Raw genomic sequence first — 26,509 nt, forward strand, 5'->3', positions numbered from 1 at the left:
TTATTTAGACATATCACAAATAATTTAGCACATAATTTTTTACAGATTCTAAAAGAAACCAATTATAAAGTCAAATTATATCAGAAAGAAGCAGAAATATTATAAGGAAGAGATAAAAATATCTTTTTTCTTCTAAGGTTGGAAATTGGATGGCTTGCAATAGACTAAAGAGATGTAGAAACAGTGGTTGGAAGAGCTGAAAAAAGAGTGCAAAGAACATGTGAATGGAAAGAAAAGATACATTCTCCTTCTGGAAGGAGAGTTAAAGGAAAAGAAAAGTACCCCAAGGAAACAAAAAGGCTTGCTGCTACAATTTAACCCTAATTTTTGTGGTAGGATAGGATGGCTTTAAGTCATGGTGAATGAACCATTTCAGATTGCTCCTACTTTCTGCAGTGAGATACAAATCAAACCCATTAAGTCAAGATGAATAATGTTACTAACTTCATTAGACTTTGATTCTACTTGGTTTAACAAACATGCAGGTTTTAGCTGTTCTGTTTTCTTGCAATTGAAAGAAATAATTATACAACTCTTTCAGTTGTAGAAAGTGGAAAATGTTTGGTCTCTGAGCCCTTGATAATACTACTTTGTGACATATTTTCTGGTTTTGTAGTAAAATTTTGATGCTCCAATCCACAGTAATATGAAGAAGAGCACTGTAGCAGTTTTGACACACTGATGTCTAAAGAGCTGGGAGGCCGTATGAAAGAACAGTCTATAAAACAATTCAACCAGCCAACAACAACAAGGTTTGGAGAAGCTATCTTTAATCAGCAAGGCTTGATTGAACCTAGCACATTTAAAAGAGAGAATTTAAAAATAAATTAAACAATTCTGCAAAAATAAGTAGCATGAAAACATGAAAACAGCAAAGGTCTTGGAGGCAAGAAAAATATGAGGAAATTATACCCAAATTCTTAAAGTAGCTAAGTTCTTACTTCTCACTCATATTAAGGAGGCCATGGTGCAAGTGTATCTTGACACAGGCCTTCGTCATTCCACAGTAAACCAGCACCTGAAGAAATCTATGTATCTCTAATGAGGAAGGACCTTTTTAAGGTGCAATTAGACCACATCTACCACTGTGAAGGCTCAGTGACTACAAAAGAAGAAACTTGTACAGCAGATAACGAGTGAAGTTTACAGGAGAAGCTTTGAAAAATGCTTGAAAAAGCTATTTTGAAGCTACAGTTCAGTAATAAACCTGGTATCATTGAACTATCTGACTGAGAATTGTAAGTGAAAACATAGAAAATTTAGGAAGAAATGTGGTTTGCTAGATAGTCTTATTTATAAAACTGGAGCATTTGTAGTTTGCCTTAAGTCTGCTTGACCACACTGAAAATATTCTTGGCATAGCTGGATTATTAGGCTTTGCAGCCTATTGGTGTTTACATGGTAAAAAGACATATCTAACAGACTGCAACATATTTAACTGTGTTATTGCCAGAAAGTGGTAACTATTGCAATTTTGCTGTTAGATCACACAAGTTATGACCAAACAGGTCATGCCACAGGTTTATCTCAGTGAGTATTTTTCTAGGACTCAACAAGAATCTATCACGAACACATTTATTGTAAACTTATACAGAACATCTGTTCTGTGCTTGTTCTTCACTTTTTTTCCATGGCTGCATACAGTGAAATACAGCACAAGTGCTGTCAAAGCCTATTCTCCTAAAACATACAAGTATGTAACTGCCACTGGTCTGTGAATTTCTGAAAAACAAAGGATGCTGGTTATGAATGTGATCCTGCATCACTGAAAGTCATCTGCAATATTGTCACTGACACCACCAGATACACTATCAGGTCCTCCTGGCTATTACATCATTGTCTTCAAATGACTGTAGTGTTATTTTTTGAGAGAGGAACATATTCAGAAGCATGAAGTCATTGGGAATCTTAATTTATGAGGATGGAAGTTTCCCTTTGGTCCCAATTGGAAGTGGTCATTTATTAAATTTTTCTCCTAGTTTCTGTATGATATACAACAAGCTTAAAACATGCAGATCAACGCTTTAATTGTTATTGTATATGTACTTTTTTTCTTAAATGAAGTTTACTTGTGTGTCTTTTGGCTGAGAAAAATGGGGTTTTCCACACATACCTAAATGCTTTCAGAAATCAACCATCTGGCTCATTCTACCATTTAAATTAATGAAAACTAGCAGCTGAGTGGAGTAGAGGGGAAAAAAAATCTCTTGCATCAAATGAATTGCTGAACTGGTCACACCACTATGTTTCTTTTCAAAAAGCTGTTTCTTTTACCCACCTGCAAAACAAAATTATTTTATCCAACATAAAAATTAGACTAGAAGCTGGTGTTTTTTTCAAGGCTCAGTTGCAGATCGACTTGATTATTAATGTTAGTAGAACATAAATAACAAGCGACTGTAAGGGATAATATCAATGTTTTCCCTCTTTAGTATTTTGTATTTGGCCAGGTTCTGCAGTGATGCTTCAGGAATGATGCAGAAATTACACCAGGGCAAGTATAAAGTGATATTTCTGCTGCAATGCCCTCCCTAGTTCTTCAGTTGTTTAGGAATTTCCTTGGGAGAGGCTTACTCTGTTGAGCTTAATAACACTTTTTTACATTATTCCATTAATCTAATCATGTTTTATAATAATTCTTAATTTTGACATCCAAATGTGCTGAGGTAGTGAATTCCACAATTTAAATATGCATAGCGTGACAAAGAAAGTCATGTTGTTTATCCCTTTGCCATTTCATTTGATGCTCCTGGTTTTTATATTATAGGGAATATGAATAATCATTCCTTATTCACTACTCAGTCATCTGTTTTCCAAGCTGATGAGCCTTAATGCTGGAGACCTGCTAGGGTAACTAATAAAGGCACTGCCAAAAAAGCTGAAGACACATGCAATTATTTAGCATCAGGGAGTTAACTGAAATAATTCTGAAAAAGCTCGGGGGTATGGGTAAGTAGTGAACTGCAATCCATGCGCAATTACAAAGGCTACAAAAAAAGGTCAAGTCTCCATTTAAACAGACAAGGATCTGAATAGCCCTTTCTGAACAACTCCAGTGAGTTGCATTAGTGTTCTAAACTGACAGAAGTCAAATCATGCCTGTAAACTGGGGAAATTTCAGATGACAGCAGCAAAAAACACTTTTAAAGAGTTAATGACACTGGATCAAGGCAAAAGATAAAAGAGTGATACAGCTTGTTTAAACATTGGCTCTGGAAGAGGCAAACACAGAATCTTGTTCAGAAACCTTAGAAGGATATAAATACTGATAAACAAAGCTGGTGTGAGAAAAATCTGAAAAGTTGTAATGCAGAAAAAGATAGTGAAAAATAAAGGAAATTCCAGAGATGCTGTTGGGAATAAAGAAAATTTATTTTACTATGAAATAATCTGCTAATGGAAACAGAAGGAAGCCCTTAACTCTAGTCTTGAAAGTGAGGTTTGACTATGCATTGGAGAAATATGCTGTAGAAAATGTTCTTCCATTGCTAGAAAAGATGACCTGACAAGATCTTTTCCATCTCTGATTTCTACAGCTCTTTGATCTTAACTGATAAAATCCATTTTACAGAAAAAAAAGAGATCCAACTTTCATGCCAGGACCAAAGTGAAACTCTGTGAAAAGAAGTCTGCAGCAGTAATTCATTTTAAATCAATTTTACTTTGTACTAATCATGTATAGCTTCTCTGTGTAATTCCAGAGCAACTTTAAACTCTGCTCACTGAGGGACAAAAATAGAATACTGAAGAATAATTTCCATACAGCATGCACTAATCCGCTGGCACCAGGAAAGAGCTGCTCTCACTAAATGACTAATAAAATCCCTCTCCGTCTCTGTAAAATGACAAATGCCTGGTTTTCTCCTTATTCTAGCCTGCATTACACCACTACCTGATTAATTACATGAGATACTGCTGAAGATATATGGCATTGTGCAAAGTATAATTGAAACCAGAGATACCATATTATAGTGAGGGCTATAACCATGCTTCTATTAATATAAAGCCTTATTATCACCAGTTTATAATTCACTCTGAGATTAGATTTGACATACAAGATCTTAGCCCTGGGAGGACTTTTTTCCTGAACAAAATTAAAGAAAAATCTTTTTTGGCCCTCAGAGATATAAAAGTGGAATGTGGATAGACAGTTTTGATTTAAAATGCATTTTGTGTGCCTATAACTGGAAAAAAACATTAGTTTCTGAATAGAAGATTATGTTGGCTATTCGTTCATAACATGAGCTCGACATAAAGCAAGTACATTTTCATAAAAAAGTGGATTAGCTCTTTAATGTGGGCATTTTAAAATATGCTAGCAAATTTAGTTCATCAACACATAGCACAAATGTAATTTCAGAGATACCAATTTAAAAATATTCTGGCAAATTATTTTGGTTTGCTGCTCCCCTTTTTTATAGGAAAACCTGCATATGTCTTTACTCAATAAGCAAAACCCACTTGTTTTGTGTTTCTGAAGGCTTTGAGGAGAAGCAAGGCATCTCTTAAATGGACAAGCATTGAAAATAAGTTTCTTAAGGACAGTATGTACTTAAGATAACTGCTTATGTCTGAAATATATGCTGCGCTTCATCATACTGACTAAAAATTTTGGTTCTTTAAATCTTCTGTTACTAGAATCTACTCTGCCTGATTCTACCCCCACTCCTGTATGATAACCTGAAAATAAGCTGGAACAATTTCTGAAGTCAGAGGAATCTGAGACCTACTCATTCAAGCAAAAGCGAGGGTTGTTATAGGGCTAGCCTTCATTTCACTGAGTCACAAAATTGGCAAGATCTGTCTCTACAGCTTACTGAAGAATGAAATGAGGAATGGGAGGGAGAGAAATCTCCGATACAGAATGCCTGAAAATGCAATGTGGAAACATGATAAAGAGGAAATTCCCGTGGTGCTCATTTCTTTATTTCTGTTCTCTCTCTCTCTCTCTCTTCTCATGTCATAAATCAAAATGACTTCACACTTTTTTGCTTTTGTTCTGCCTGATGCTCTGGTACTTTATTGACAAGATTGACTGTTTTAACTGCATATTTCTTCTTTCCTGTTTTTTGTTTTGTTTTGGTTTGGTTTTTTTTTTTTTTGTTTTTTTTTTTTTTTTTAATTTTAGACCTTGCTCCTTCCCTGATGCTTTCACTTCATTCTTCCTAACACTTTCATTTTAAGCTTCTTCTCCATTTCTGCCATCTTTCTTTTCCTTTTTTTCAACATGCCTGTCTCTCCTTTCTCTCTTCTTTATCTATACCTTTACTTTTTCTTTGCATTTCACGATCTTTTACGTATCCCTTTATTTTCCCAGCTGTAACAGTTTTTCTTCCTGAAGTCCCATATCAGCAATTTGGCCAAGGAACTCTGGAGCATACTTTCTTTGAATATATTAAGAGCTCTTATGAATGAATACAGGATTATTTTGGTCACACAATCAACTTCCCATCTAAGGGCTTTATGTCTTTCTCCACATAAAATCTCATAACAGAAGCTGAGACAGAAAAATAAAGAAAGCAGATATGAGACTGGAAAGAGAATCCCAGTCCTTTACATGGCAAACGTTTGGGAAGTCCTTTCCTTCCTGTTATAAAGCAGATGATCTTTCTTCCTTTTAATAAATGTTTCTATTTCTTGTCTTTACATGCCCTTCCTCTTACGATAGTTAAAAGTCTTTGGCTCCTTTCAGCACTTTTCGATTTCTGCTCACATTACACTAACTATAGTTCCCTTGAAAGAACCCATCATTCTTCTTCCACAAAGGTAACGATGCAAGTCTCCTCACACAGTCAGGCAGCAGGTATCTACTCCCTCTTGCATTTTTTTGCACAATGAAAAGAAAAGAATTACTTATCCTGGAGATATGTTGAACAGATCAGCTTCTTCCTCTGCATTTAAAACTCCTAACCTTTCCTTGCATCTAAGTGGTTGGGAATGCACTATTTCACTTCAAAGTAATTTCATATTAATGAACTCACCACTCCAAGTGTATATTTTCAAAACAAAAACCATTCCAAAAGAATGTATTTAGAGCACTTTCTTCATTAAAATCAAAACACTTTGAACTGAATGAACACACTCCAAGCCACTTTGATGCCAAGGTAGAAAAGCCAGTTTTAATCCAAGCATGTAAGGGTTCTGCAGGAGATTAGCCAGATGTTCAATTACTCCTCCTAAGAAACTCCGTAATGTACTAATAAGCCTTCCTTTGCCTATAATCGCATGAGTACTGTTGGGTGCATACCAAACAGAATGAAAAATCACCGACTTGCACATTGTGAATCTGCAGATCCTTAAATTTACACTTATTTGGACAATATTTGTATGTAAATATTATGGTATTCTCAGACTATCTTTTGAAAGCTGAAATTGTTCCCTATAGAATAAAGCATTTGATTGTTCCCAACTAAGCATTTTCTTGAGAAAACAATATGCAGATATAAAAACTAGAAGGCCGTTTATGACATAGTGTAGGATTCATCTGACTAAATGTAGGATGCCTACATTTTTGATGTTTATGTCTGAACTACTCATTTTGGCTTCCTCTATGGCACCTGAAGAGAGGCACCTGCAGTGAGGCCATGTGATTTACTTCATCCTGGAGCACATGTCTAAAAGTGGCCAAAAAATTGCCTATTTCTCTCCATTGACTCTAAAGGGGAGCCAAATGTGAAAAGCTCTTTTTCCATATCAGAAGGGGAATGCCTACATTTAGATATCTAATGGCAGGGGTGATGGATCCTCCCTGCAAAGTTAGAAGTCAGGACATATGTTCTTGTGCTGATACTATAGTTGTGTTCCAAAACATCCATCTCCAAAAAACACAATGAATACAAAGTCTAAATTATAGAATTATAGAATGGTTTGGGCTAGAAGGGTCCTTAAAAATGATCTAGTTCCAACCCCCCTGCCATGGGCAGGGACACCTTCCACTACACCAGGTTGCTCAAAGCCCCATCCAACCTGGCCTTGAACACTTCCAGGGAGGGGGCATCCACAGCTTCTCTGGGCAACCTGTTCCAGTGTCTTACCAGAATCACAGTGAAGAACTTCTTCCCTATATCTAATCTACCCTCTTTCAGTTTAAATCCATTACTCCTTGTTCAATCACTACATGCCCTTGTAAAAAGTCCCTCTCCGGCTTTCTGGTAGGCCCCATTTAGGAACTGGAAGGCTGCTATAAGGTCTCCCCAGAGCCTTCTCTTCTCCAGCTGTGTCTATTCTCTGAACAACCCCAACCCTCTCAGCCTGTCTTTGTAGGAGAGGTGCTCCATTCCTCCGATCATCTTCATGGTCCTCCTCTGGATCCACTTGACCAGGTCCATGTCCTTCTAATGTTGGGGGCCCCAGAGCTGGATACAGTACTCCAGGTGGGGTCTCACGAGAGTGGAGTAGAAGGGGCAGAATCCCCTCCTTCAACCTGCTGGCCACACTTCTCTTGATGCAGCCCAGGATACAGTTGGCTTCCTGGGCTGTGAGTGCACATTGCTGGCTCATATCCAGATTTTAATCCACCAGAGTCCTTCTCCACAGGGCTGCTCTCAATCCACTCATCACCCAGCCTGTATTTGTGCTTGGGATTTCCCTGACCCATGTGCAGGACCTTGCACTTGGCCTTGTTGAACTTCACGTGGTTTGCACGGGCCCATGTCTCAAGACTGTCCAGGTCCCTCTGGATGGCACGTCCCTTCCCTCCAGCATGTCAACTGCACCACACAGCTTGGTGTTGTTGGCAGACTTGCTGAGGGTGCACTCAATCCCATGGTCCATGTTGCTGACAAAGATGTTAAACAGTGCTGGTCCCAATACTGACCCCTGAGGAACGGCACTCGCCACTGCTCTCCACTTGGACATCAAGCCACTGACCACAACTCTTTGAGTGTGACCATCCAGCCAATTCCTTATCAACTGAGCAGTTGATCCATCAAATCCATGTCTCTCCAATTTAGAGACAAGGATGTCATGTGGAACAATGTTGAATGCTTTGCACAAGTCCAGTTAGATGACATCAGTTGCTCTAAACATATCCACCAGTGCTGTAATCCCACTGTAGAAGGCCACCAAATTTATCAGGCACGATTTTCCCTTAGTGCAGCCATGTTGGCTGTCACTAATCACCTCCTTATTTTCTATGTGCCCTAGCATAGCTTCCAGGAGGATCTGCTCCATGATCTTGCTGGGCACAGAGGTGAGACTGACTGGCTTGTAGTTCCCTGGGTCTTCCTTTTTTCCCTTTTTAAAAGTGGCGGTTATGTTTTGCCAGTTCCTTCAGGACCTGTGGATGCACGTCATCAGGTCCCATGGACTTGTCCACCTTCAAGTTCCTTAGGTGATCTTGAACTTCATCTTTTACAGTGGGTGGTTCTTCATTCTTCCAGTCCCTGCCTTTGCCTTCTGCGACAGGTGGTGTGGCTGGAGCACTTGCCAGTGAAGACTGAGGCAAAAAAGCCTATGTCCCGGGTAACCAGGTCTCCTATTTCCTTCCAGAGAGGGCCCACATTTTCCCTAGTCTTCCTTTTATCACTGACGTACCTATAGAACTTCTTCTTGTTGCCCTTGATGTCTGTGGCCAAATTTAATTCTATCAGGGCTTTAGTTTTCCTAAACTGATCCCTGGCTGCTCAAATAATGTCTCTGTATTCCTCCCACCTGTTCTTGCTTCCACACTCTGTAGGCTCCTTTTTGAGTTTCTCGTTCATCCATGGAGGCATTTTTGCATGACTTCCTCTTTGTTCGGATGCATTACTCCTGAGGTTGGAGGTGGTGATCCTTGAATATTAACCTCATTTTTTTCAGGGAAGTGAAAGGGGAACTGCTCCTACAGAGCAGAAATCCATGTGCTTTTATGTTGGACTTCAGGTGGGACAGCAGTATAAGCTGATAAGAGAAAGATTCTTCCTACTGCTCAGGATCTTTAGACATGGTCTAGTCATGCTCTGTCTGGAAAAACGTGGGCAGAATGATCAATGTCCTGCTGCAGGTTTAGCTGCCCCACAGAGTCTGACAAAGCCTTGTCTTTTGAAAGGTCTTGAAATCTTCCAAAATGATATTGTACTGGACATCAAAAATATTCTGAAAAAAATCTCTTGCCCTCCCTTCTTTATTTTGTTTATGGCAGCAATAAAAGTTAATCCAGCTGGTCAGTTCTAGCCAAATGGCATTTTGGGGCTTTACCTCAACCATTGCTTCTTACACACTGCACACATAAAACCACAATCACATTCTTTATCTGGCTGGATCTGCTTATCTGGATCTGCTTGAGACTCTGTTTTTCTTCTATGTACATTTTTTTTTTTCATGTTCCTATCTTCAATTATTGCAGCACATCCTTATCAAAAGAGGAAGTAATGCTATATAATCTAGTAGCGTTGAGAACCACAAAGGCAGACACAAAAGCCAAAAGAGTCCCTTTCATTTCTGATCTGCCCTAATATCTGGTTTTTTCCTAATATATGGAATTATGCTGGGTTCGGTTAGGTTTAATAACATAACTGTTTACAGCTTTCTGGACAAAAATACAGCTTTCTAAACCTAATATGTTTACCAAGTTAGAAGAGACTAAATATTTACTATCATATTTTACTATATTTTATTACATTTTCTACTACATACTTAATAGTCTCTTCTGAGCATAAAAATGATATACAGAATAGTGATTATCTATGGTGGGTGGGTAACTATATCCCATCCGAGAGGTAAGCTTAAAATATGATACAAATACAGTTTAAAAAAATGAACTCTAAAGGAGCAGTACATTATACTCATAGATTTTCAGGCACATTTTCCAAAGTGGCCACAGGAATTGGAACTCTGTGTAAGATGAAATAATTATTGTCCCAAGTTTTACAACTTAACTAAGGTCTCCTTTTTTTTAGGTCTCCTAGATGGCCTTCATCACCAATGGAAAGAAAGAGGCATCACCAGAGAGCAATTAGACCTCAGGTGAAATGGATGGTATAGTGGCAGGTATGTCTGTTTTCTCAAGGAATTATGAACCTTCCCTAGATATCTCACCCATATGTCTAATCTTAACCAGGCTGGATTTGAGTCTCTATATCTGACAAAAAGTATCTGAAAGATGGTATTGTAGATAGACAGGACAGGATACTACTGCAAGGTGAGTTTAGCTATCCTGCTTCTGGGGTTGCATTAAATTGGAGAACTCCTGTCACCACCTAAGATCTATTAAGTAATGTATCTGAGCTGAGGGCAGTAACTTCCTTAACGATGCAAACTTGATTTGAAAGAGCCTATCTATCTGAGCACTGAGTGGGCAAGCACTTGCACTCTCTTTTACAAATAAGTTTGAAAATTTGTCCCAAGATTATACATATTCACCTTAACAACAAACAAAAAGTGGATACTATTTGATTATTTGCAAAGCACCACACTTGACTGTTCAATTACTTTTTTTTCAGTTAAATTATGTCTTGTAAAACATTTGATAGTACACACACAATATAAACAGCAAAAGAAATATTTCACTCTCAAAGCTTGTAAAGACATCTTTTGAAAAGAAACTACGTTCTGTTTTTCTGCCCAAACTCTCCAGCAGATACACAACTTCAACTCTATTTTAAAAGAAATATCCACAAGAATCCCCTGTTCTATGAAATACCAGCTACAGTTCTGGGTCTAACAACTGAAAAATCAGGTAAAGTTACTGCTTCCCTACAGAGATGGGTCTAAACATTATATATATATATATACACATAAAATTGCTTCAAGTTTACACATACAGTAGAAGTTTTTTCCATCTGTAACTTCTTTCAGAGAATAAGTAAGTACCATATTTTTCTCATTTGTATTTTTCTTTCCCACCAAATGCTGCATTTCATGTCATTTGAAATGCTGGTGAAATGTATTTCAATTCTTAAGGAGGCCCAAATATGAAATCAAGTCCACCTCACTGGTGATTTTGGATAAGTAAAGGCTCAATAGGAATGGCAGTATTTTATACTTAAATCTTAAGAAATTATGTAAATAGCTTTCACTTGTATAATGTTTAAATCTTACAGATTGTAGTAATGAATTCCTTTTAAAGGCTTTTCAGTTCACTTTGCAATCTGACTGGAATCTAGGATACTCCACATGCAGTTCACCTTTAACTACTGCACTCATCAGTTGTACCAATTCCTGCACACACATGCAAACATGCATAGAAAATAAATCAGTAAATGGTGAACTACTGGATGGAAGAATCCAAGATTTACGTCAGTGAGAGCAGAATCAGACCTATCATATCTGAGACAAATACGATTGTCAGCAATAAAATGGCAAATATTTTCAACCGCAAGTGCTTGCAGGTAGGGTCAATGATTATCATTTGCATCTTGCAGGAATGCTTTTTCTTCTTGTAGCAACACAGCATTTTCCAGTGGACTTTACCTGGTAGGTCACGAAATCCTTTGCAGTTGTGTGGAATGTTAAATCTCCAGAACTACAGAGTTTCATACAGACTGGCTCAGAAACTCTTATCTTGTTTTCTAGGTATAAACACTTCTGATAATAAGAGAAATACGAACAGCAGTGTATGATCCCAAACAATAATTTATACTGAATTAAAACATTAGCTTCACCCCTTAGACACATGACACAATTTATTGTCTTACCACGTAATTAGAACAACAGAGCGTGCAATTTTTTTATGTACCACTGACCTCTAAAGAGCTCATTGATATTGTGGATCCAGTTTCACTTCTTGATAATCCTGCATTGTCGTCCAGCTCTGAGGCAATGAAATTCTTCACTGCTGTGCGGGGCTCAAATGGTAAATTCTGCATATGTTCTTGGGTGGGAAGATGCTGGTCTAAATTGATATTAAATTGGTCCATTACAGAGGGATTCATATTGAACTCTGGATTAACTTTGTAGTGCAACAGCCTTTCATGAGGCAGTGTATCCATGCCTATATTCATTTTGCTCTCATCTTTCAGTGATGGCTGGGTATTTACTGAGCCCCGGGGCATGACTATATAGTCGCTTTCTATCATCCGTTCTTGAGGGTGGACTATGTCCATATCTGCACCTCTCAAATTATCATCAGTGCATAAATACACAGTCCTCCGCAACTCACTGTTGTCTTTTTTTAAGCACTGGTTGGCCAGTTCACTCATACTCATAGGCATGTGGAGACCTGTTGGTTGCTGGATGATGACTTTGGAGATGATGTTTCCAGGCAAGGTAGAATAGCTCATTGCCTCAGGGTTTGGTCCCTTCTCCTCCTCTTCATCATTTAGTGAAATTCTAGAAAGTGTTCCTGTTATAGTAGCTGCTCTGCAAGGTCCAATGTCTTTATGCAAAACTGTGGGTCAGAGAACAGAATTCTTACAACATGAAACCATGTCTGCCTAACACTGCTTTTTTTGTGGCTTTATTTAGCCACATTTCCTTTACCAGTGCATCTTCCTAACTCTTTTCCTATCCTTTTAATAACTTTTATTCTATAATTATTGTTGTGGTTTGTTTTTTTTTTTTTTTTCTTTTTTAAATCAACATCTCTTAATCTACTGTGTATAACTGACACAGATCTCTGACTAAGCCTCAGTCATTTATATAAATTAAAACCACTCCTTCATTTATTCCTAATGCTTTACATAGATCTTAGGTGACCCACAGCTTAAGCAAAAGCCTGCCATGTGGAACTTGATTAAGGGTTTTCCAAAAAATACACTATGACATCTGTACTGCCATTATTAACTTCACATAACCTCTTGGAAAATGTCAAACAGATTGTAAGGCAGAATAATTTTGTCAATCCACTGTAATGACCTACCATAGCATTATAACTAGAACATGTGTTTCTGAGCTCCTAAATGTTCCTTTTCACTGACTTTTTTAAACTCTTCTGTGTTAAATTATTTTTTAAATAAATGTGACAAAAAAGTATCCACATGAGGAAGAAATTCCATTGGTATCAGAAAAACATATTTTCCTACATCTGAAAAGGTTATAAAGAATATAAACATGTCTCATAACACACTCATAATCTACTTTTGGTATAGGCCTAGGCCTTTCTGATCAAACCTGTAGCAACATCCAGCAATTTTTTGCTGGGATAAGCTCCACATATAGAAGTTATTAATCCTGCCATAGAATACAAAATTTCCAGGAGCTCTGAAGGGTACATTCAAAAGAAAAGCATCTATTCAATCACAATTATTGAACTTAAAAAGTAAATATGTCTGTAATTCAACATTTGTAATGAAAGAAAAAGGATATATTATTAAAAAAAAAAAAAAAAAAAAATTGAAGTAACCAATTACTGGGCTTATTCCAGCTGGGTGCAAGGATCTTCTTTTCCCAGTTGAAAATATTTTAATTCACAACAGTGCTAGTTTGTGCAATAAAATCCAGCTCCTGGGCTGAGACATTAAGACAACCTGAAGTATCTCAGGTGTTACATTTACATCCCCTTTGGTAGCCTGAGGGCTCTGATGACCCAGATCGCCTGGTACTTGTCAGTTCACTGCCATGTTCCATAGCAAGCAGCTCATAAGGCAGCCCACTCTCCCACCTCACACAAAACTGCCTCTCATTTTTCCATTATGAAAAGAACAGTTTGCCTCTAAACAGTAGTGCACAAATGCACAACTTCAGTGTGGCTGCTTCACTGTTTCCAGTCACACTTATTAAGACACTTCAACCAGTGACATATTCTTAAATCTTTCATTAAAAGAAACTGAGTTTAAATGTTTGTCTAGTAAAGCCTGTTCGTAACTATATTCAAAGTACATCTCCTTAAGGATGCCCCTGATAAGGCTCTCCATACTGCAGCAGAGCTATGTTGGCAAGGGTAAGAAGTAGGGGCTACACGGACCAGAGCTGGACTTCTGTCTGCACTGGATGGTGACAGACATGCACTTGTGTTACAGTGTACTATCCTGCTCCCTTCAAAATACATGTGCATATTAAAACTAATTCATATGGAATAATTATTACCATCTTGCAAGAAACTAAACTGCCAGTTTTTTAAAGGTGGGTGACTGGAAACTCAAACTTTACCTTAACGTGATCAGCCTTCTTGGCTCCCCATGTAGCCAGTGAAGAGAGACAGTGTCCTCCAAGTGGGTGATGCAGAACAGCTGAGTTCTGCTCTGACTCACCCTGTGCAGAGGACACACTCTTCCTCTCTTCACTGAAAACAGAGGGTATCTAGGCAGGATTGCCTCCCTAGGTAAAACTGTCCTTTGGGAATTTTTCCTAGATTTAAAAATTTCTATAGTGTTTAAAGGGTCATTTATTTTACACTGTGTTTTATTTAAGCAAGGTTGGCAAATAAACTGCTTAAAATAGGTTATTTTTAATATGCAGAAACAGACATAGCTGACATTAAAGATCATGTTACTGAAATGTCTTTAGAAAAACAACTTGTTCCGATACAGAGGAATCAAATTTCATTTTCCTGCTACCATATTGCTTAAACTACTTTTGATTTCACTTAGAGCCCTAAAAAGTTTACTGTCTTTAAAACTAAACCAATTGATGCATCTTTCATATACACAGCTTTAAAGATACAGTATGTAATTTTTTTTTCTTTTTTTTTGGGGTAGCAAAATCACTGTTTCACATTTGCTTGTGTACTAGGACAAGGAAAGTTTTTTGTGCACGACTGATATTCTTTCCAAACCCATTTGCTTTCTAATAGGCAATCATACCTTTGGCTGTTTCCTAACTGCTGAATTCTAGTAAAAGGCTTTTATAGGAAAACAAAATAAATGTATTTGTACAGTGGCATCACTTTTTTTGTTTACATTTATAAATACGTGTTGTGAACAATTTCCTGTTTTTCACTTCACAAGGAACTAGTACAAAACTTCTTTTTGTTGGCTAAATACTCTGTCAATGTTCTTACCTGACCGACAAGCAATGTCCACGTCCTTTTCAAAATCAGTCTGTAACAAGAAACAACGAAACAGGACAACCGTTACTAATTGAAAACTAAACCACAATACCTTTTTGCCAACTAGCGCTTCCAAAACGTCCTACTTACAGAGTCATAGTCTCTTAAAAGTGGTTTCTTGTTGCTGAGAAGGTGAAGTGTATTGTTTTACAACAGCAGAGCTTTACAAAGTTTCCTAAAGTATAACTGGGTGGTTTTCAAAGTATGCTGCCTGACCAGAAAAAATAAAATAAAATAGGTGGAAGTAGAGTATATAATTTTAATAAAACGATACAGTGTATAGTTTTTTTTATGTATATGGAAGAGTAACTTCTACATCTCATGGAAGGATCGTCTTTATGGAAGCTTATCATAATAATTTTAAAAACAAAAGTATGGAAAATAGTCTGCAATACAAATTACTGTGAATAAGTGTAATCCAATTAGTCCACCCTGTCTGAAACTTCATTAATTTGTTATGAAGTGGTTATTTGTTATATAACATTCTGCCCATCCTTGCTACTAATGTAATCATGTCAAGTTTGTACTCCCTGAAAACAACTAATATTTATTTCATTGGGCAAAAATGAATTGTAAGAGCTAAGAATGAATTTTAACAGCTGAAAAACCAAGCACACTTTTCCCAGTTAAGAAAAACTATTTATCCTGTTATAGAATTCAAGTAATTTTAAATTACGTTTCTATTTCCACAAAAAGTTTATTGCATGAAAAATGTTTAATAAAACTGACCTCCTTGCTTGTGAAGTCCAAACATTGGATTCTTTTTTGATTCATAATTTTTTGAAGGGCATCTGCTTGTTGAGCCTTGCATTTTTTTAGGGCTTAATCCTCTCCCCATTATAGTCAATGACAAACTGTCATTGAAAGTGAAGGGAACAATATTTGTCTTAATATACTATCTAACAGTATTAGTAAATCCAATTTGGCATACTAAGCCATTCACTATCTCCATAATTCAAGCCACTAAATAGAATCCCCCTCTAGAATCTCTAGTACTTTTTCCTTGTCTGATTTAGAACATTTTGCAACCCCTCATGAAGGGAAGACTCTCAAATGTATCAGTGGTCTTTACACCAACAGTAGAGAAAGTCATGAGACATTATTAGATTATTTTCTCATTTTCTTGTGTAAAAATCTTTTGTCATAAAGAACACTGGTGGAAGATACTAATTCACTGTGCTCCACTCCATAAATGATCACACCAATAATTTAAAGGTTGTTAAGAGATTTAAGCAAGCAGATAATGACCTAAACAGACTTACACTAAAATTATTTTGGCTGTGCATGCTTGCCATGTACAGTACTGTAAGTTTTTTCTTTTGGATAAGAGCACTAAATTAAGAGTCAGAGAAAAAAATAAAAGCTAACCATGATTTGAGCATGTCCATTAGGAAAAGAACTTGAAGAATCTGCATTAATTGGATCCTGGCAATTTCTCAGTCGACATCTGAATGCATCTTGAACCTGTGAAAACAATATCTTATACTGATTCTTGTGCAACATCATGTACTCTACTCCTATTAAATATTAAATTAAACTGTATGGAATACTATGCATGACTTTTGTTTAGCATACTTAATAAATCAGAAGCAGTAAACATAAATGCTTATTTCTTCCATTTAATACATTTGCTATAATTTGTGGCTGCTGCGAAGTCTGTCAGTCTATCACACCAAGACCACAGAATTAGATTTGCCTATGGACAGAATTAACTACTAGTCAGTGATGATCTGGTACTCAAGACAAATCTTTACTGGGTGATAATATTTGGCTTTGTCTTCTCATTCAGTTTGGTACAGGTCTGATAGTGGGATTAGACATACTATTAGCCATTGCAAAATAAAATGTATCTTCTGCTTGATAAATGTAAGATTCTTGAAAGGCAGTTCTTAACAGTTAATATAATCAGATACATAGTGCTCTCCTAATTATACTTTAAAGAATAAGCCATTTTGAATTCTGATTCCAATCATAAGCTCTAACTCAATGCATAGGGAATCTCATGCATCTCTTCTAGGAGTAAAACTCTTCAGACAAGGTAAATATCTTCTGTGTGAGAACAAGAAGAAGAAAAGTGGACTGTTTGTACAGAGTTTGTTTTCTTGAAACAAAAGAAAAAAAAAAGGAAGGAACTTCTCAGAAATTACTGTTTACTAGTATGATCTATAAAGCAAATTTGAAGACGTCTCTAAAATACAAGTATATTTGAGGAATTATCTTTTCATAGGAAAGGTTTTTTTTTTTTTTTTTTTTTTTAAAACTTTGATTTTGGGCAGAATGCATGTCTAAAGAAATATTACTATGTATGCAACACTTATGTGAGAAAGATGTGGTTCAACAGAGAGGCACATCCAAAAGAAAAATCCAGTTCCTGTGTGCTGACAGTAGAATGGAAACAAATTTTGCTGCTTTCTCACACATACCATAGTAGGGACAGAAAGGCAACTTTCAGAATGGAAAGGATATTTTTACCAATATTTTAAAAGTATATAGAGAATATTTCTTTGAATGCAAAACCTAATTTTTTCCACTTCTATATGTATCCTCAGGTGCATTCTAATATAGTAATATAATCTAAGTTTTAGAATGTGAATTTTCATTCCAGAAATGCAAGTATTCATATTTGCAACCTGATTGCAAGATATGACTTGGAAAATGGAAACTTAGTTGGGTGACCTCCAACCAAAAAAATCTAGTATCATTTCTTGTTTGAATATGAAAATACTCTCAATGGAATGCCTACAAAAATCTACATACCATTATTATCTGTAGAAATTACTTGATGTCTTATTCAGAATAATTAAAAGGGAGAAAATCATATTCTACTCATGGACATTTTGTGAAGAGCAGAAGAGGATAATTCATTAATTGCTGCTGATGAAAAGGCGTTCCCTTTCAATACATCATATTCTACAGCAAGCTGTATAAGAGCTTTCACAAATGGGAAAATGAAATAGAAAAAAAAAAAAATTTATTTTTGTAATTAGGAAGCATTATTTTAAAGTACTCAACCCTTAAATGAGTAAGAGTGCTCTGCAGTCTTGATAAGTGACTGCTGCAGGTGGAGGAATACTAGTATAGAGCAGAAAGAAGAATGAAGCAAGGTGGGAAGGTTTGAATTGATTTCAAAACACCTAGACTTCCCATATGTGGTAGGGTAATGTAAAGTGTGCTTGGCCTGTACCATGACTTTAAGCACTACTCTCTCTGATTTTAAGCACTACACTTGCTGTGGTTTTCCATGTGTTTGACATAAATTTAATTCTCCCAGTTGTTGCAAATTTAAGCCAAGACTTCTCTCACTTTATCAGTGCTGAAGTAAGGTCACACTTCAGCCTTTTGTGCTCTTGCATAACCACCGGCACAGTGATTTGACAAAAAAAAAAAAAATAAAAAAAAAAATAAAAAAAAAAAATTGCTCCCTCCAAAGTATCCACAGCTGTGCTGAATCTTATCTCAAGCTTCATGACACTTGACCCTAAAGCACTCAGAACACATTATGCGACCTCTCATTCTATGCAGTGGCCCTCATTTTTGGGACTCTGTTCATAAAGCTTCCCCAGTTCAGATAGCTCCAGAGATCTCAGGAATCTCATGTCCTACTTTCACTACCTTCTATATTAAAGTGGTGAATCTTGATGTTTCTTACAATGTTTCTGAAGTGCAAGCAGAATATGATTTGAACATGTTAACAGAATGTCAAATGTAGCTGTACCCATCATATCAACATATGTTGCAATTTCTAGGTGTCCTCACACAAGTCAGAAACAAAAAGGCTGAACTTTTTAAATGCCAGCTTATTTTTCTAAAGTGCTTGTTCAAACTTGTTGTTTGAATAAAGTCTTTATATTTTGCTTTGAAACATAATCTTGTTCCCCACCCCTCCACCCCCTTAAAATCAAGTTACAAGATTTTCTTAGAGCCAGGCAGAACAGGAGACACAGATGTGATGAACATGCGGATACCAGGGAAGTGGTTTCCTTAGCAACAGTAACCAACTCCAAGCTTTTATAACTTACCCTCTCCCTACTCATGCACTCTATTTTTCTCCTGCAATATAGAAATGTGGGCTTTATACGCCAACGATGCATTTAATCCAAATGCTCTCTAGTCAGCAGAGCACAGCAAAAGGAGAAAACACATGTGGGTTCCTGCCATCACCAGCATTAACAGGAGTTACTACTCAGTGTGATTCAAATTAGCTTTAGACAATCTCATGTTAAAGCAGGTCAGGCAAACTGGTTTGCTCTGATGGAGAAGCTTCAGCACTCACCTCTCCTATCATGCTCTGTTCTGTGACACATGCCTCACCATCTTCCAAGGACCAATTAGGTATTTAAAGAGCAAGAAGAGAAAAAAATACTAGGCTCTCTGGACTAAGAAGGCAAGATAAAGCAATAATACCTAACACTTATTTTGCATTTTTCTTTCCTAACTCCCAAACGGTCTGTAAGAGGTCTCATGGTTAAGTATTATATTTATCTTAGAAGCTGGGAAACAGAATTGTAGAAAGATTTAATGTCTCTCCAGAAGACACTGATAGAGGGCAGAAACAGACACAACACATCATTTAGTTGCCTTCTAGTTGTATGTCTTAGTGAACCTTTCTGGCTTTTTGATACAGCCCTTGCACAAGATTATTGATACAGCATATGATAGAGAAAGTAAAAAATGTTTCCATCATTTATGTTTGTACCGATATAACTAAGAGGAAAAACAGGGGTCATATATATATAATTGTGAAAGTCTGTGTCTTTTTGTAATGTAACAACAATAAAGGCATAGTAAATCAGGGCTGTCCTCTTCTTTGTTTGAATTTTATGGTGATATATTCCACCCCATACTTTTTTTTCTGACAGTCAGAATTATTGTTTTGCCTGTGCTGGCATGCTATAAATATTAGATCAATCCTATAGGCTATAACTGAGATAGCTTTGTAGCTGTCATCAAGAGTGACAAATATGTTGGCAGGGTTTCCCTGACAGGCACTGGCAGAGCAAAATGCTTTTGCAGACAACAGAAAGTAACAGACTATCTTTCAGCTGGGGAGGTACCCTGTGCAGTGCAAAGACTGCATGATGGCCACTATCTTGGCTTGTACACACCTAAGGGTGTCTGGAGCTAGAAAGCCAGACTCTCTAGAGCCAGACTGAAACATAAATTACTGGAGTTACATCTCTTTCTGTGTAGGAACTTCTTCCAGTAAACAATTATGTCTTTGCTGCTGCAAACTGGTCTGTGTAAGTGCAGACTGTACACATTGTTGAAACCAAAATTGTTTAAGTGCATCAACTTTTACTTCTTTGCTGTTCTTGAAGAGATTTCTATTAATTTTCTTTTCCCATATTAAAAAAACCCACCTTAATTAGTTCCTCGGGTGTTTTTCCCAGTTTACCATTTAAATCTGGAGGACTAAAGAAGATTCAATGTGCTCTGTCAAATATAATTCAAACAGCAATATGCCTAGGCTTCTTTGTCTTCCACCACCACCACTATCATCATCTTGACTGGAGATAATCTACTTATTAGTGAATAAGTTGTCTCTGTACATTTAATTCTGCCCATGTTCTCATGACTGAAGAAAAAACTCCTTTCCCTTTTTTGATAAGGGACAACATTATCAAACCTAGGTGCTTTTTGGGCCTCATTGGGAAATCTTCTCATGAGGTCTTTTTTTTTACAATATCATGTAGATAGATTGATTAGCTGTTTTATCAAATGCCTTTCTTCTAGAGTTTCAGCATCAGGACCAGGAGGTATAATTCTCAAGACTGGCTTGCGGGAACAACTCCTTTAAGTAGTTAAATAAAGTAATGATTCTTTGCAGTTATATAAGATATGTATATGTAATCGGTTAAAAGAGCAGCAAATAAAACAAACCATAACTAGCTGATTGCCTACACACAAACAATTCAGATTCTAAATTCCTGTATAAATATCTTTATAAGCAGATATTTTTGTGTATTGCTTACACTAGAACCAGTGAGTTATGTGGTTCAAGTCAAGGTACCCTACGAATTTGAAAACTGAGTTTACTTATGGAAAACACTAATTCCACCTCTATCACCACAGTCCTACCTGTGAGTAGGGTCAGACAAGAACATTTCCAGGAGATGTTCAGCAATATCTGAGCAATCCCTGGGAACAAAGCATTTGCAGCAAATAGCTCTCATTAGAGTAGGGAACCTGTCTTGAATTCAAGGCTTGGGGCATTGTGGGAAGATGCCCATTCAATTTCATCTTAAGCAGTTAAAATATTTTTTTCCCAAATAAACTCATGCATTACTGCACTGAGGCAGGCTTTAATGTCTGATTTTTTTTTTTTTTATTTTAAACACTGCTATGCCATATTACATTCAGAATTTCTCATGGGTTTTGGTCCATTTCTTGACAAAATCAATGACTGATAATCACTAATAACTGTTGCAACCTCTCTGCACCCTCACAAAGGACACAAGGAAATGGAATGAAGTTGCATCAAGGGAAGTTCAGATTGGACATCAGGAGAAGGTTCTTCACTGAGAGGGTGGTCAGTCACTAGAACAGGCTGCCCAGGGAAGTTGTCACAGCACCAAGCCTATTGAGAGTTCAAGGAGCATCTGGATGATGGTCTTAGTCATATTGTTTAGTTTTAGGTACTCCTGCGAGGAGCAACGAGTTGGACTCAATGATCTTTATAGGTCCCTTCCAACTTGAGATATTTTATGATTCTATGAAAGATAATGCTGTTTATACTGCTTTTCTTTTGAAGGTTTCATCTGCAACCTTGAGCTAAAGATATATATTTTTAAATAAAAATGGTTCCTCAGGACAGTAAGTGGGAGGTGGTATGCCCTTTCCAGGCTAATTAATATATCCCAATGGAAATACAGGTTTCATAGACAGGAAAACCAGTATGGAGCTGCCATTCTCTGCTGAAAATAGTTGCAGTGTCTTACCGTTTTACTAAAAGAATATGTGAAATGGTGGTTTTCCGTTCTACAGATGAGAATACTCTCTTTCACAGATGTAAATCATAGGGGGAAAGAAAATGCTGCAGAAAATAAGGGGATAGCAAGACAGTTCTACATAAAATAGATTTGTTGTATTATTTCTTATCCTGAACATATACTGAACAAAAAAAAAAATTTGGAAAAAGAAGAAAAAAGATAAGGTATTAAAGGAGACAAGCCCCTTCCACTATGAAAGCTGATAAACTAAGAGAAACAAAAGTTTATAGCCTCTAGCAGCTTGAATAAAGTGGGATGAAGTCAGCGCAATGGATGGTACTAATTTCTGCAAGATATTGATAAGTTTTTTCCTTAAAAATTTAAAACTTAATTCTTTGATAAGATTGTAATGTATGCATACTCTGTAGGATAGTGATATAAAGATCATGCAAAATGGTACACTACTGAAAGAATGAATTAAATTATGTCACTCATAATTGTGAGTTTCAATGTTTAAAGGGTGTGAATGGTGGAAAGAGAAACCACTGTGTGAGATTCCTCACCCAGCATTGACAATAAACTTTCTTGAATCATCTTCCTGTCTTTTTAGTCCTGAAGTGCTTTTCAATAACTCCTGCGCATCACAAGGAACCATGTTAGACATTGTAATTTGGTTTATTGGTGTGGTAAATATCCTGAAGTTGATAAATGGCTAATGCATAGGTATGCTGGTGGACCATGTTACTGCTCTCCAGTAAAGCTCCGCCTGTTCATTTTTGATAAGACAGTTCCACTACCACGGATCTGCCAGCAAAGCTGTTGTGTTACTGTTCTCAAACCTATCTCAATAAAAATGTAGGGTTAGTTAGAAGGTTAGATAGGTTAGAGAAGCTGTCACCACAGACAGATTAAAGAGCACTTGTGTGGTAGCCTTGACATCAGATTTCAGTGGTGACAAATTCTGTGGTGGGTGGCCCTGAGCTGTGAAGGGCAGGCCGCGGAACTAGCTTTTCCTTGCTGCTCTCAAAGCATTCATCTATTTTCATCCTCACTATCCCCATAACTTAAGCATGTTACCTTAAGTATGTACCTGAGTTTGTAAAACTGAAAGGGTAGACCTTCACCAATGTAACACCTCATCTCCTTGTGTCCTCTTTCAGGGACAGTATAAGCAGAAATGGTTTTGTGTTTGAATCAGTTTTAGAGACTGTAAAAATCTATAGCTTTTGGTCCTCAGGAAAAGGGCATTCATATTAGCATTTCCCTATACTCACAATATTGGGAAAGCCTAACACTTAAACTGAATTTTGGACTGATCAAAAGCCACCTTTGATTAAGTGGGTACAGTTTTATACTGAAACTGACATTCTACACCTGGAATTAACTGATTTTCCTCCTCTCTCTTTCACTTGCTCCTCTACATTTCACCATCTAATATTTTTCTCCTTCTATGAAATATATTTCCGCAGAGCAAGCTGTATATAACATTAAAGAGTAGTTGGGAGATTAACAGGAGCACAGCCCTTTAGAAAACTGGGAAGCCATTCCTCACCTCCCTTCGGAGAATACAATGGACCATGACAATAACAAAGCCTTGTAATGAATCAAATACTGCAAAAAGTATCTGAAATAATATTGATCTTTTGTCTGTCATGGCCAGAACTGCAGACATCCAAGTCAGGGCTAGAAGTGGCAACACCACACAGGAACTCCAAAGGGATGCCCTATTGAACAAAAAGAGAAAAGCAGCATTGTAATGTTGTAAAAAAAAAAAGATTAAAAGCTCACTATTAAAATAAAACATATTTAAGGATGGCACTTTATCAAGTTAACTTGAAAGTCACAGACAAGAATGTAACAGTGTCATACTTTATGTTCTAAAGAACATCCTGTATTCAGTTAATAAACACAGTTGCAATTTTTTTTTTTTTTTGTTAAAAAGTATTTAAACGTGCTCAGCACTCTATACAGTGTTAGCAAACACAGTTGTCATCATCAAACTATTGTCTCACATGCACTGTATAAGATTTGTAACAAGAAGATGTAAATGATCAGGACTAACATGGCATTACTGGCGGTGGTGGCTGACAAAGCTGTTGTTGAAACTACTCCACACTTGGCACATTTGAGCGTCAAACCGCTATGAGGCTCACTCATCTGACTGCAAACAAACAGAACACCCACAAAAAGAACAAAATATTGAATTGTCACCAAAAAACGTTGCTACTGAAATTTAGCTTTTAAATATGACGTCATGCAGAAAAAGTAAGTAGACTTATTCAGGATGAATGCTCTATGTTGCTGCAAAACTGTACTTTGTATTTTACATTATTGTTAGCTTTAAATGTTAATGCTATGGGGCTTCATTTCATGCAGACTCTATTTCTTCTGTTTAAGCTAAAAAAGGGCCCCAAATGTCCAGTGATCAAAACTGCTCAGTACACTGAAGTAAACGTAAGCACGTGCTAGGATAGACACACAAAGTGAAATCCCTCTATTCAGACCTGTTAAAAAACTGTTGTAGCTAAAATTGCTTGAGAAAGAGTATAAGACATTTAAAGGAGGAGTATGAAGTATGTACAATTACAGAGCATTAATAGGGAAAGAAACCTGTAAAATGTATTCAAGCATCAAATCAGTATGGGAATACTGTACAGACAGATTTGTACTAGTGATCTGAATGGCCCACTAACATCTGGAGTGATTTTATTCATGCCACATGAAGGTCTGAATACAGGGCTTGAAATGTATGGAATCTGATGAAATAAATATCAGTTTGTACTAAAAAAAGGGTGACTTGTTTTGCATTTTAATAAAACACAGTACACAAGCATTAAGCTCAAAGCATTTCATATGGACAATTGTACCTCGGCACCTGTCAGAAGAGTTAAGGGCAAAACCTGGAATTTAAATTTTCTTTTACATACAGCATGCATTCAAATTCCTGAGTCAACCGAATAAAGACTTTTGCTATTCCTTTTCTTTCTGGTGTCAGAACCAGGAATAACCACAGCTGACTGAGATGCCACAGGAAGGATGCTTTACCTATTCCTAGCTGGAAAGTGGTCAACATGGTGAAGATAGGTACACTTAATTTATTTCCCAGTTATTTCAAACAATGGAACTCCTTTTTATTTCCAAACCCAGCATTCAGAAGATTTTTAGCATACTGCCCAAAACAACATTGAACTCCAGTGGTTTCCATTTTGATAAAACATATGAAGATTTTCCATAAAAAAGTTCAGTATATTTTCCATAAAAATGCAATTATTTTCCATAAGAAAACAGTGAGAACCATGACCTTGTATAAGGTGATTGTGGAGTATGAAAAGAACTCAGTGAAGCCACATCAGTTTACACCAATTAAAGATCTACATTAACGAATGAACTAGAAAAATGCCTTGGGTAAGCTTAAACTAAGCTTGGGAAAATACTTTCTGACTTTGGCAATACTTCAACGCTACCAGACTGGATTATTCTCTTTACCTCTATAGATCTGTTCTGGATCTTGCAAATAATAATAGAACTTGTTGTGTATACAAATCAAATATAATCTTTCTGTCTGGGCATATATCTATGCTATCCCTTATGCCAGGAAAATGATGGAGATCCACCAAAACAACATAGCCTTTTTTTCCCCCACTTGTTGATTCTCCATATGCTTATTAAGGTGGTAAAAAGCATACTGACTAGCATATTTTACCCCATTCACTGCTTTAAATCATACATAAATGATTTCTACAGCTGAACTTTTGACTGAACTTTTGACAGGTATGAGTTTGCCAGAAAGAATAAAGTTGGCTTCCTGAGCATGGCTGACAAGAAACACTTGAGAAATGAGTGACAATCCCCTTTTTACTGGAGTTCAAATGCCACACCAATTTCTATGCACCAAAGAATGACTCAAGACCCATCATCTGCTAAGTAGTATCAAGGAATGCTGTTGCCAAACCACCATCTCATACTATCACAAAAGTTAAGACTGTTTCTCGTTAGGGTATCTATATGCTTTTCCAGAATAGTTGGATTGTTTCTGATAGAATAATTTTTAGTTCTTTATCCATTTATTTTAAAATAAAATACCTTTTTACTAAGTTGCACAATTAGAAAGCAAGTTGTTTGTTTCATCAGGAAAGTATACTATAAGCAAACAGACAGATTTCTATACCCTACAATTGAGTAGCTGGAAAAAGAAGTGCAGTTAAAATCTAAGCTTGGATATCCTTAGAAAATGTACAAAGCCAAACCCATGGCTGCTCCAACTCCTTAAATCACTGGAATTAGGCCAGATGTGAATTTGAATTGTTGATTACTAAGTTATTCCTACTCTTGAAATAATTTGGGTAGTTCTATAATATTCTAGATTTCATCAGTGTTATTACACAGTTAAGAATGTTGATGGAGCAATGTAGACAAAAGTAAGATTAAGAAATCAATACTTTCTAGTGAAAAAGGAGGAAAAGAGAAGGAACAAAATGAAAGTTTTCAGTACGTAGTTGTCAGAATGATGGTGAGAGAGTTGAAAACCAGAAAGATGTAATTGAATTAATATTAAATGAAAATCACACAGCTGAAGTATTTATCATAAATTTGCTCATCTAACCAATGAATTGAACTTATTAGGAATGCTACTGTTAGTGAAATGGTAAAATAATTCAAAGTGAAGCTGTAATAA

General features: G+C 36.7%; 1 protein-coding gene across 7 annotated transcripts in view; it reads right to left on the minus strand.

Annotated features, from left to right (window-relative positions):
* The window catches only part of ADGRB3 (adhesion G protein-coupled receptor B3), a 482,454-nt gene that overhangs the window by 10,926 nt on the left and 445,019 nt on the right, over positions 1-26,509 (minus strand). For all 7 annotated transcript variants that reach the window (XM_074819823.1, XM_074819824.1, XM_074819825.1 and 4 more), the window contains 5 exons: positions 23,897-23,995; positions 23,387-23,558; positions 16,274-16,369; positions 14,858-14,897; positions 11,664-12,307 (listed from right to left, as the gene is read on the minus strand). In XM_074819823.1, the coding sequence (XP_074675924.1) occupies positions 11,664-12,307; positions 14,858-14,897; positions 16,274-16,369; positions 23,387-23,558; positions 23,897-23,995 (1,051 nt within the window). The remainder of the gene's footprint in view (positions 1-11,663; positions 12,308-14,857; positions 14,898-16,273; positions 16,370-23,386; positions 23,559-23,896; positions 23,996-26,509) is intronic.

Source organism: Strix aluco, chromosome 3 (genome assembly GCF_031877795.1).
Source record: "Strix aluco isolate bStrAlu1 chromosome 3, bStrAlu1.hap1, whole genome shotgun sequence".
Lineage (NCBI taxonomy): Eukaryota > Metazoa > Chordata > Aves > Strigiformes > Strigidae > Strix > Strix aluco.